At 43.7% G+C, this 12,056-nt stretch overlaps 1 protein-coding gene across 2 annotated transcripts in view; it reads right to left on the reverse strand.

Moving 5' to 3' along the window:
• Positions 1 to 12,056, reverse strand: part of Mtarc2 (mitochondrial amidoxime reducing component 2) — a 35,065-nt gene that overhangs the window by 13,039 nt on the left and 9,970 nt on the right. For both annotated transcript variants that reach the window (XM_020165006.2, XM_074048284.1), the window contains exons 3-4: positions 8,143 to 8,302; positions 7,020 to 7,160 (exon numbers count right to left, since the gene is read on the reverse strand). In XM_020165006.2, coding sequence (XP_020020595.2) covers positions 7,020 to 7,160; positions 8,143 to 8,302 — 301 coding nt within the window. The remainder of the gene's footprint in view (positions 1 to 7,019; positions 7,161 to 8,142; positions 8,303 to 12,056) is intronic.

Raw genomic sequence — 12,056 nt, forward strand, 5'->3', positions numbered from 1 at the left:
GGTGCTGAATTATTTTTCCCCTTCTTTAAACTTCACTGGATTTTTCTAACTCTACACAGAAGATAATACAGAAGATGTATTAGTGTGTGTGTGTGTCTGGTACTGGGGATCAAAACCAGGCCTTGAGTATTCTGGGCACGTGTTCTACCACTGAGATACTCTCCTAGCCAGAATGTGTTATTTTAAAAATTACAGTAACTCAACCTTATTTGAAGACTTATTAGATGTGGTTTTGATCAAGCGGGGGTTAACTGATTAATTAATAAAAAGAAATTTCAAAACCAAAAGATTGGAGTTCTCAAACTCAAACCATGCCCATTCTGCAGCTCAGCTGGCACAGAGAGGCTCTCGGTCAGTCCTACGTTATTACCAGTTGTGTTTAAATCGTTGTGTGATCTGCTAAGTGTTTCCCTGCCTTTAATTTTGTGAAAATACACCTCCCAAAAAGCAAATGGTGCCCCAATGCAGAGTAAAAGTTACAGTAATCCTCCCAAGTCCAGTCATGCAATGTGCTTAACTGAAGTGATAAAGTAAACATGTGAGATTTGCTGAAAGGCAACATGTCTACAGTGGAAGTTGGGTGGCATCATGGGAAATATGAATCCAGCATCCACAGTACAGCACTGAACTCTATGCATCCTGAGCAAGCATGGTTTTCCCTCAATGGCAGCCTCCTTAGAAACATGGTCCCAAGGACAGCAAGGGTCCACTCTACCTTTATAATCAGAAAAAAAAAAAAAAGTCTATCTAAAAAGTTTCTTGAGTTGAATCATTAAGACGCTTTCTATGACCCTGGTTCCAGACTCACTGAGGCTTCCTCATGACCCATGCCACAGCCCTGTGGCAAAGAAACACATTTTAAAGTAAGCTCACCTTACACAAGCACTGCCGTGTGCACTTGCAGAATTACATGAAATATAGTTCTAATTTTTCACCTAATGGCAATTTTCTAATACTGCATATAATGTTCTACTATTGTACCTAATTGTATAATAAATATGCCAGGAGGAATTTGCTTTGTTCACCTGGACTTTTGAAAAATACTAGCCAAGGGCAGGAAGCCTAAGGCTTTCTTTGCAGTTGGCTTCTGTTTCCTGAAGACACCCACTTTGGGGAACATCAGTGACAGGTTACAATAAGGGAAGAAGAGCTCTTGAGATGTGGGTGTTGTATTCTGACATGTATTCACTGATACTGGATCTTTTGTGGAGCTGACGTGGCTGTACATGTCCCACTCATGTACCTGGGGAGGTTGAAACCCTAAGGACTTCAGTGCCTAATGCACACAAGGTATTCTAAGCCCTCCTGGGATCTTGGCTCCTGACTGTCTGAGATGCCCAGGGAACTCACACCCTCTAATGACAGAGTCTAGGACAGGCAGCTACCAATCCAACCACCAAAGTCCTCAGTTTGGGCTATGTTGGCTTCTCTTCTGCACCTTGGTCCAGGCTATGAGTTATAGCCCTCCAGAGGTCATGAAGACAAAGCTGGAGGCAGTAGGGTCCCCAGAGGACTCCTACCTACCTCTACTCCTCCATTTTTATGTCCACCCCCATGTTTGATGGGCTTGTCTCCTAGGTAATGTGGGAAAGCAAATGGCCATTTCTAGTTGTGATTTATAAACATGTGTGTTCATGTGTCAGACTTGCTCAAAGGGAATACCCATGTATTGTCCTCAAAAACTTATTTCCTCCTTGACCAGAAATATAATAAAATATTGAGAGGTATGAGATATGGCAAATGTTATTCAATAGCTAAATCCTTGCTTTTAATTCAGCTCAACAAGGTCTCACATTAAGTCCTGTTTGCTCAGGCCAGGGATAAACTAGAAAAAGACTAATGAAGGAAATCTTGAGAAATGGACTTCAAGTAATCATGAGGACGATTGGGTTAACTTTCAAAAAAGTTAACGTGGTATTTGCAGTGTGTTTAAACAATGGCAAAAAGGGTTACATCAAAGAGAAAGATTTGAGAGCTATTTCTCTTAGCCTTCAAATCAGACACAATAAGAGATTAAGAACAATTATAATGAAATAGAATAACTAAGACACTATAGTATAATAGTTTTCAAAAATCTGTCAATTGCTAATTTGTAGAATTTTCCATTTAATATTTTTGGAATATTGACTGATCATGAGTAACTGATACCATGGAAAACAAATCTGAATATGGGGTTACTGTACTCTCTCCCCCACACCTCACATAAAACAAGCAAAGTTGTATACAATAATTATTAATCCTCCTAGATATAGTTTCTTCCAATATTTTTAATTTCATTCTTTTTTTAAAATGGTGACCATGACAGATGCAATCACACTTGTAATCCCAGCATTCAGTAAGCTAAGGGAAGAGATCCCAGGTTCAAAGCTAGCCCTGGGATACATAGCAAGCCACTGTTTCAAAATATATATATTGGTCAGGATACACTAAACTGATATTCTAACCCCATAATGGACTGGATTTATAGTCTGAAGGAGGATTAAATGAGATAATGAGTATAAAGGATTTGATAAAGTACCTGCTACCTAGTTCAATTGTGAGCTACAATTGTTATTGTTTTTTGATATATTATGATTGTTACTGTTGCACAGAAATCCCTGAAGCCAGATAGGCAGGTATGGCTGTTCTTACAGCATGACAGACATACGTTATCTAAGCACTCAAATAAAATCCCAGCTCATCCCAACTCAGGTCATCCAAGACCAAAAAGTCTGGTAACAGTGACTGGCAAAAATTTTGGGTTTTCATAGGCTAGAAAGGATAGGATTGGGAAGACACAACCATTCATAATGCCAGTGCAGGTTGGGGCTGGGATTCAAACCACAACTGGCTGGCTTCAAATCTCCTTGTCTGAGGGCTGGCAGAGTGGCTCAAGTGGTAAATGCTAGGCAGGCAAGCATGCCTGCCTAGCAAGCATAAGGCCCTGAATTCAAACCCTAGTGCTGCCAAAAAAGAAAAAAAGACAGAAGTTTCTGAGCAGCACGTCCGAGTGACAGACAACAACCCCCCGTGAGATCTCTGCAAGCTCGCCTACATCTCTTCCATAAGGTGGAGCGGAGACCAACAACACAAGACATCCCATAAAAAATGTCACCTGGCTCACCAGGACAACCAGCAAAGTTCAGAGGACACTGATCCACACAATGGCACTGCAGAGCTCAGAAGCAGTGGTCGATTTCACTACTTTTAAACTTCACTGCTCTTCATTCCCAGAACTTGAACATCCCACACTGGCTAGACATTTTAAAAGCTCCTAATATGCTGAGTGACAGGAAAGTACAAAGTACTTTAGGACCACAGAGCAAGTGTTGCGCAAAGCATTCTCCTATGGCTTCAGATTTTTATAATAGTGGTCTGAATTTTTTTACAACGTGCTTAGGTTTGCTATTTTTTATTACATAGTGGGTCTATTAAACATTTATGTGCATTATCACATTGCATGAATATTTAACAAAGTCCCACTAATTGAAAGGGTTATAGTTTTTTGATGGCGCTAGTAGACCACTTAATGCATTAGGCCTTTAACTACTGGGCTTTCTAATTTAAGGCAGAATAAATCAACAATGCTAGCATCATTTCACAGTAAGGATTTTTTAAAATATGCATGACCAAAGGTCTTTCCAGAAAAATAAGAGTGTCCTATCTTACTTACTCTTTCTATAAACCCATCACAATGCAGGAATAAAACACCAAGTCATCTATGAAGCACAAATTCACATTTTATTATTATTTTGAAAAAGACTTTACCCATTCTAATTGCCCAAGGGCAGGATTAGGTTTTCATTGCCTTAGGTTAAGTCTAACAAGTTATAAGTGGGGAAAAATTCTTCTCCTATTTCCTTGGCTCAAGATCTTGAGTCAAAATTAGTAGCACAAGGGCTGGCGGCTTGACTCAAGTGGTACAGCACCTGCCTCTCAAGTGCATAAGCCCTGAATTTGAACTCCGGCGCCACCAAAAAGTAAAATATATACATATATATATAGTGCAAAACAATGTTGAAACAAATCCAGAAAAATTTTATTCCCTAAAATAAAGAGTCTCCAAAAACAACAAACCATTAGGATTCTATGGAAGAACTTTTGCTTTGCGGACTAATTCCTAATCCCATCTTTGGTAATAAGCTTTCTTAACACCCTGATTTCATTCAGTGTTTACTAAGCATTTAATGACTCCTTTTTTTTTTTTTGGCAGCACAGGGCCTCACACTTGCTAGGCAGGTACTCTTACTGCTTGAGCCACTCCACCAGGTTTTTTTGGTTTTTTTGGTTTTGTTTTGTTTGTAGAGATAGGATCTCACAAACTTTTTGCTCTGGGCTGGCTTCGAACCACAATCCTCCTGATCTCCGTCTCCTGAGTAACTGGGATTACAGGTGTGAGCCACTGGCATGAATCAAATGAGGCTTCAGTCTTAGACCTCCTCATTTGCACTAGAACTTTTAAGGACCTGCACAAAATTTTGTTTTTACTCTCTTTTCTTTCTCTCTCTCTCTCTCTCTCTCTCTCTCTCTCTCTCTCTCTCTCTCTCTCTCTCTCGTTAGAGGTACTGGAGTTAGAACTCAGCACTTCCTAGGCAGGCACTCTACCACTTGAGCAATGCTTCCAACCCTTTTTGCTTTGGTTATTTTTGAAATAGGGTCTCAAGTTTATAGCCAGGCCAGCCTGGACAGAGATCAGAGATCCTCCTATTTACTGCCTATCTGCGATGATAGGTGTGTACCACCACACCCAGCTTTTTGTTGAAGATGGGGATCTTGTTTTTGCCTGGGCTGGCCTCCAACAGGGATCATCCAATCTCTGCCTCCTGAGCAGCTAGGATTACAGACATGAGCCACTGTGTCCAGCTTGTTATTTTTTTTTTCTTAAAGTGTACCTCAAATTGTATATGCTTTAGATTCCATCTAGTCTGGATTTTTTCTTGGAGAGGAAGAAAGAGAGCTGACCGCTTGAGCACATGGGGCCTCTAACTCTCCAGCATCCTCTGCCACCACCGCCCCCACACTTCTCACTTCCATGATCCCTGCACCCCCAACTCAGTGCCTCTCCTGGCACCACTGACTCTGCCAACACAATGCTGCCAATGCAGAATCACAGGCCTTAGCTCGATGCTACAGTAGGTTTCAGGTGAGACCTACTAATATGCATTTTAAAAAAGAGAGTCCCTTAGCTGAGGATATAGCTCAGCAATATAGCATTTTCCTAGCATGTGCCAGACCCTAAATTTGATCCCCAGCACAAGAAGAAAACAAAAAAGAGATCCCCTGGTGATTGAACATGGCACAAGTGTTCTGCCCCAGGCTTCCCTTCCTTTCAATGCATTCTAGAGAGCTGCCAGAGTAACAATGCACCTGGCACAGTGCAGGCACCAGCTAGCTAGCTGTTGGATGAATGCTGGTCATAATAACTCTCTTGTTCAGAATCATTATCAGTTTCTTGATATCCACAGTTTAAAATCCAAATTCCTGGTGTTGTGGCCCCTACCCAATGCCCCATCTGGGCTCCTCCTGCCCCCTGTCCTTTTCACCAGTGCTCCTGTGCTCCATGTTCTTTGTTCACGGCCTCTCATGCTTATAGACCTTCCATCCAGATGTCTCCTTTGTCCCACAATGACCGGCCAACTCACCAGCCCACATGCAGTCCAGTCCACACAAGCACAGATGCACAGCACTGCTTCCAGCTAGCCTCATCTGAACCCCCACAGTCACCTGCCTCCCTTCCCTGGGCAGATTTCAGTACTTCCTACTCCTCAGCATCCCTGGCACCTTGTAAGTTCACATATTCAAGTGTTTCTCACGCCGGGCTGTCACAGTCTCACAGCCACGCCTCTCATAGTGGAAATCCTGCATCCAGAGCTCCCAGCCACCCTGCCTGGCCTATTATAGACGAGCAACTTTTTTTAATTAACAAAAATGTAAAGAGGAATTAAACTAGATAGCAAGGATAACATTAACAGACAACTTCTGTATACATGGCTGTTTTTTAAATTATCAAATAGTAGGGACATAGATTTATACTGGCTTTGCACAAAGGTTTATCATAAAGAACCATGCTTCCCCACAAATAAGGGACCATTCTACTCACACAAAAGGCAGTGCAGTCTTTCATGGGAGCAAAGAATTGAGGGTGTTTAAGAGCTTTTTTTCTCTGTTAACTGCTTAGATCTCTGCAGTGGAAGTGTCATCCCAACTCCACAGAGGCTGGAGAGGCAAGGCATGGGTTCTAATGCCAGCGCCACCACTTATCCGCTGGACAAAGCTGTGTAACATTTCTGAGCCTCCTTTCCCTTGTCCCAAAGACGATAATACTACAGACATCACAAGGTTGCTAGGAGAATCCAATAAAGTAATTGCATGAAGTGATTAATTAGATCAGGGCATATGAATGGTACTTATTGTTACTTCCAGTACTCAGAAAGTACTTCCGACACTCAGCAAATTTAGCCCATCCCCTCCCATGTTCAGTGTAACACTGAGCTTTTCTTATAGCCAGGCTCCTCCCAGCTAGGTAGATGTCGTGTACAGATGGCAAGGTTATGACTAGCTTCTGATGTAGTTGTCCCTGTAGGGTCACACGGAATGAAGAGGGTGGAAATTTCTGCTATAAGTCACATAGGAGAGCATGGAGAAAAGTCAGGACACAGCAAGAGACATCATCAGGGGCTCTGTTCCTATATCTTCATGGCCTCCACTTTGGGGCCTAGGGCTTGAATCTTTGAGAGCACTCCCGGGTAGTACAGGACAGGGGGAATGACTGCTCTCTCTACCTTCATTTCCCTTTTGTTATCCCTGAGCCATGGTTACACATTCCAGTCTCAGACCAAGGCTTGCATCAAAGAGATAGCAGCGCCTCCTGAGGCCAGAGAGAAGGTGGCGGTGACAGTAAATGAACAAGTCCGGGTGAAATGTGGGGAGGAGTCTCCCCTCTGCCAACCATGGAGGATCTGGGCTGCTGCTGACTAGAGAAGGCTGCAGCTCCCTTAGCTCTCACGGAGAGCACAGCACCCAGATAGTAGGTCCCTTACCTCCTCAAAAGCATGGCAGCCTGTCACCACAATATTTGGCCTGAAGTTCTCCACTTTTGCTTTCTTCTCCATCCTGGTGTTCAGATCTGCCAGGGAGGCTTCCGAGAGCATCAAGATGGGGCTGCAGTCTGGATAGGCCACCTGTGCCAAGAACATAGTACAACCAGGTTGACACTGGGTAAAATTGCTGAGTCCAACTGCAAAGCTAAGCAAGGTCCAAAAGGGAATCACCAAAGTGCAAAAGCAGGAGTGGTGTTCAGGAGGTATCCCTGGGCTTGGAAACTATGGGCCGGAACATGGTTCCTGTCCACACACAGTAGCAGGCCAGTAGCCTGGGCTAGCCCTGGCTAATGTTACTTGCCAGGCCTCTTCTCCCTCATTCCTCATCCCTACCTTAGAAGTAGGCATTTCACTTCCTCATCACACAGGGAAGAGTATGCTGCCAATCAGCTACACTCTAGTAAGAATTTTGTTGACACCACATATTAACTCAACAAACACTTACTGATTACTTATGGGGAAACACCCGTAACAAGGCAGATTTAAAACCAACCAACCAAACAACAACAACAACAAAAATCCTGCTCTCAAGGTGCTTTATATTTCAGGAGCTTTAGGGAACAATTCCCCAAGATACTTGCATTTTAAACCTTGGTTCATGGCAAAAACAAAGGCCTTGGTCTTTGGGCAGTGGCTGACACAGAGGACAGTTTTTGTTAGGAAGAGGTACCTTTCCAGCCCCTGAAATAACCATGCCACACAGGCTGTGAGGGGGACCCAGGAGAGAACCCACTTCTATCACTTCACAAACTGCTAATTTTTACCTCTCCAGCCAGTTTTCTCCTGAGTCTCTGTCTCCCTGGAAGTCACCCCTGTCCCCTTCCTCCACAATATCTCCAATGTCCAGTCCCACACACACGAGACCCCACCGCTGAGACATCAATCATCCCACCTCCCTCTCCATCCTCAGTGTCTCCTCCCAGGTTGTTCCCTTAGAACCACCCACCTGAGCCATTGCCAAGTTTTCCTAACTGAGGTCTCACAAGAGGTTTTTGTAGCCCATAAGAAGCCATGAAGTCCAGGGTGACAGGTAGAAGTGAAGGAAGACCCTCTGAAAGCTCACCTGGTAATTCTGCACAAAAGGGAAAATTTTCTCTGATGCTCTCCCCTTCATGCTTGCTTCAAATTGAACCAACCTGTACACTTCTGTTTTCAAGTAGTTCGTGAACCACTGAGCTGCCTCATCACCACAGTCTCTGCCTTTAATGTCTAGGCCAAACAGCCTACAAGGGTTGAAGGGGAACACAAGGTTACTCACTTACATCAACACACTGAGCAATGGTGTAAAGATGGTGAGAAGTTAGGAGACCGGAAGTTAGGAGACAGAAAATGGTCAGGCAGAACAGGGACAGGGGAAACTCAACGGAACTTACCAAGGACACACAGATGAGATAAACAGGTCTGAGAAGTCTGGGGAGTCTTGAAACCCAGATTTTGAAATACTGAAGCATATGAATGGTATGTGAACCATGCCCTGAAAAGATGCCCAGCTAGTGCACTGGACCTCAGGGCCACTGGGAAGGGAAAGGGGGGCACACACAGTGTCCCCATGGAACACACTGGCTAGTGATAGCATACACCCATGAATAAACCAATAGCACAGAGACGCAATCAGCTTCCCTTCAACGAGGAAATAAAATCCTTATAAAAACCACCAGATGAAGAGGCTGGGGGGGGGGGTCAGACTTTCTGAGACTCCTCCCATGCATATGGGAGTTTTTCAACTTCCTTTTTCTCTCTGCTTAAATAAAACTCACCTTTTCTTCTCTGCTTAAGACTCTGCTCTTTTGCTCACCCTGTTCTCCATGACTTTCATTCTTCAATACATAAGACAAAGTTCCCAAACACTACTGCCACTGCGACCAGACCACCACAACAATGGCACAGCTGGACCTCTGGGCCCTGACCATCCCAGAGGGCTATTAAGTGGTCCTGAGGCCAAGCTGGCAGCAGCAGAGCGAGGAGGGTATAGAATGTGCTCTGGGGAAGAGCTTCCCAAACCCTAATGTGCATACAAATTAGCCAGGAGCTTGTTCAAATGCAGACCTTGGCTCAGTGGGTCTGGGTTGGAGGCTGGGAACCTGAGATTCTGTACTCCTAGCAAGCTTCTGGATGCTGAAGCTGCTGGTCCACGGACCACACTTTGAGCAGCAAGGATTTTGGTTACCTTCAGAGAGAGGAATCGCTATGAAGTAGATGGCACCCTGAGCTTGAACTCCAAAAGGCCTGGTTCACATTGCAACTCAGCCATTCCCTAGTTGTGGCCTTAAGCAAACCATTCAACTACTCCCACCTTTTGTCACAGGGAGTAAATTGCAGACAATCATGTAATACCTACCTACCCCATGGGGAAGACTGATAATGTTACATAATACCGTGATCTGCAACTTTTTTACCTGAATTACCCTAAAGGAGGCATTAAAAGCTGTGCATCCTTCTCAGAACCATGTTAACTTTTTCATCCTAATTTTAATTTGTGAAATAAAATTTCCACTGAATTGTAAACACTGACATTTAAAATGACATGATTGCATTATGCTCTAAAATGTATGCAGTGTGGCCTGAACACTGTATCGGTTTGATACTCTCAACTATCCATTTTAACTACAAGAATAAGGTCCTCTTTAATAGCACAATGTCATTTTTTTTGTTTTGTTTTCTTATTTGTTTTTTGAGACACAGTCTTATTATGTAGCCAGGCTGGCCTGGAATTCTTCAATTCTCCTACCTCAGCCCTCTGATCGCTGGAACTACAGGTATGTACCACCATACTCAGGTTAATGGTCCAAATTGTTATCATTCCTTTTATTCTTTTTTGAAGGGGGGTTGGTACTGGAGTTTGAACTCAAGTGCTGGTGGTTCAAATGGTAGAGCACCTGCCTAGGGAGGTGTAAGGCTCTGAGTTTAAGCCCCAGTACAGCAAAACAAAAGAGCATGCTTCAAAAACCAAGGGCTGGGATGTGGCTCAATGACAGAGTGCTTGCCTAGCATGTGCTACACTATGTATGAGCTGGGTTCAAAAAGAGAGAGAGAGAGAGAGAGAGAGAGAGAGAGAGAGAGAGAAATAGGGTTTTCCTCTTGAGGAAAAGCATCCCCTACCTTCATGCACCATGAGAAGCATTTGCCCCACGCCATGTGAATGGTGTGGTGCGTGAGGTGACATATGTAAAGGGATCCAGCGTGAGCACATGAGGGAGGTGTTCAGGATTAGAAGACCCTCTACACACCTGGAAGTTCCAAGTCCTGATCTGAAGAGTGAAATCATCCTCTGACCAACTGTCCCATCTACTGTCTTTTTTATGTGTGTGTGTGTGTGTGTGTGTGTGTGTGTGTGTGTGTTAGGGGGAGACTGTAAATTAATGCCAGGGCCCCACCCATGCTAGACACATACTCTATCGCTGAAATATACCCCCAGCCTGGCTTCGAACTGTGATCCTCCTGATCTCTGCCTCCTGAGTAGCTAGGATTACAGGCATGAACCACCGATGTCTGGCTCCTACTATCAAATCTTGATGCTCTTCTGTTAACACTTCTTGGGTCTTTTCCTTCTCTCTGAACCCCTTTCTTGAAGCACTGCTTGGCCTCTCTTTATCTCTTGGCTTGGTGCCTGTAGACATCTCATGATTCTCTCTGAGCCTTCAGCCTTTGCCCTAAAACTGAAACCAGTCTACTAATTTAAACAGATTCAAATCACTGTTCATGAGTGCCTCAAGAATCCACTCCTTGGTGGAACATGTCCCTACACTCCTTCAGAACAGCAACTGTGTGTAAGAGCACAGATGTCCACCCACATTGTTCTCCCATCCAGGGAGGCTTAGTGTTGTCCCCCTCCTGAAAGACATCCCTCCACCAGTCCTCACTGCCTCCTGTCCCCAGAAACCGACCCCAGTTGAGGACTAACCACAAAATGTAGTTATGAGAACATGAAACAGGAACCTTTGCTCTGACAAGGTGCAAGTTGGCCCAACTAGGCGTTTTCTTATAAAAGTTAACATGCACATGCCTACTGATTCAGTCACTCTGCTCCTGAAGTCATGTGTGCATGCATGCTCCCAGAAGATATGTGTAAGAATGCCCACGGAATACTGTTATTATTCGGGAAAAACTGCAAACAATTTTATAAGAAGGACAAAGGGATGAATATGTTGCAGCAAATTCATACAATGGAAATTGCACAGCAGTGGGAAAACGTGAACTAGAGCTTCTGGTGACCAGCAGCAAATGAATGAATCTTAGGAGTATGTTGAGAGAAGTAGGAAGATGGAGAAGACAGGCATAGTTAACATTTTGATAAACTTCATTACGATGGTGCTGAGGACCGAACCCAGGGCCTCATGCATGTTTGCAAGGCTACCACTTAGTTCCACCTCCAGACCAATAAGATAGAAAATTTAACTGTATCTTATGCAGTACATAATACATAGAAAAACCATGGAGAGTGACAAAGGGATGAGAAAAGAATTCAGGACACTGGTTAATCATGGGGGAGGAGGGTCAGAAAAGTCTGGAGTTGTGTGCTGTGCTAGAGGTGTTTGTTTCATTATTACATTTTACAACTTACATGTACATTATGTATGTTCTTTTGTGAGTAGCAAATTGTTAATTAATTGTTTAGTATCATCAACAGTCAATGTATCTAGTAAGCGAATGAAACTTACTGGGGAAATTTCTTGCGGTAGTACCATACAGTTAGGTCTCTGCCTCTGGTTCCTATCACACAGTTCCTAAAACCCCTGGACTCTCCAGAGTGACAACTGGCTTTTTGTATGTTGGTGAGATGACTGATGGCTTGGCTGCTCCTAAATAGCCTGAAGATGGGGGGACCGGTTGCCAGGGGAACCAACCACCAGCTCATAGGGTTGAAAACTTAGTCCTACCCCCAGACCTCTAAGAAGGAGACAGAGACTGAAGGTTGAGTTAATCAATGACCAATTATTTTATCAATCATACCTATGTAATGAAGCTTCCATAAAAACC

Source organism: Castor canadensis, chromosome 11, assembly GCF_047511655.1.
Source record: "Castor canadensis chromosome 11, mCasCan1.hap1v2, whole genome shotgun sequence".
NCBI lineage: Eukaryota > Metazoa > Chordata > Mammalia > Rodentia > Castoridae > Castor > Castor canadensis.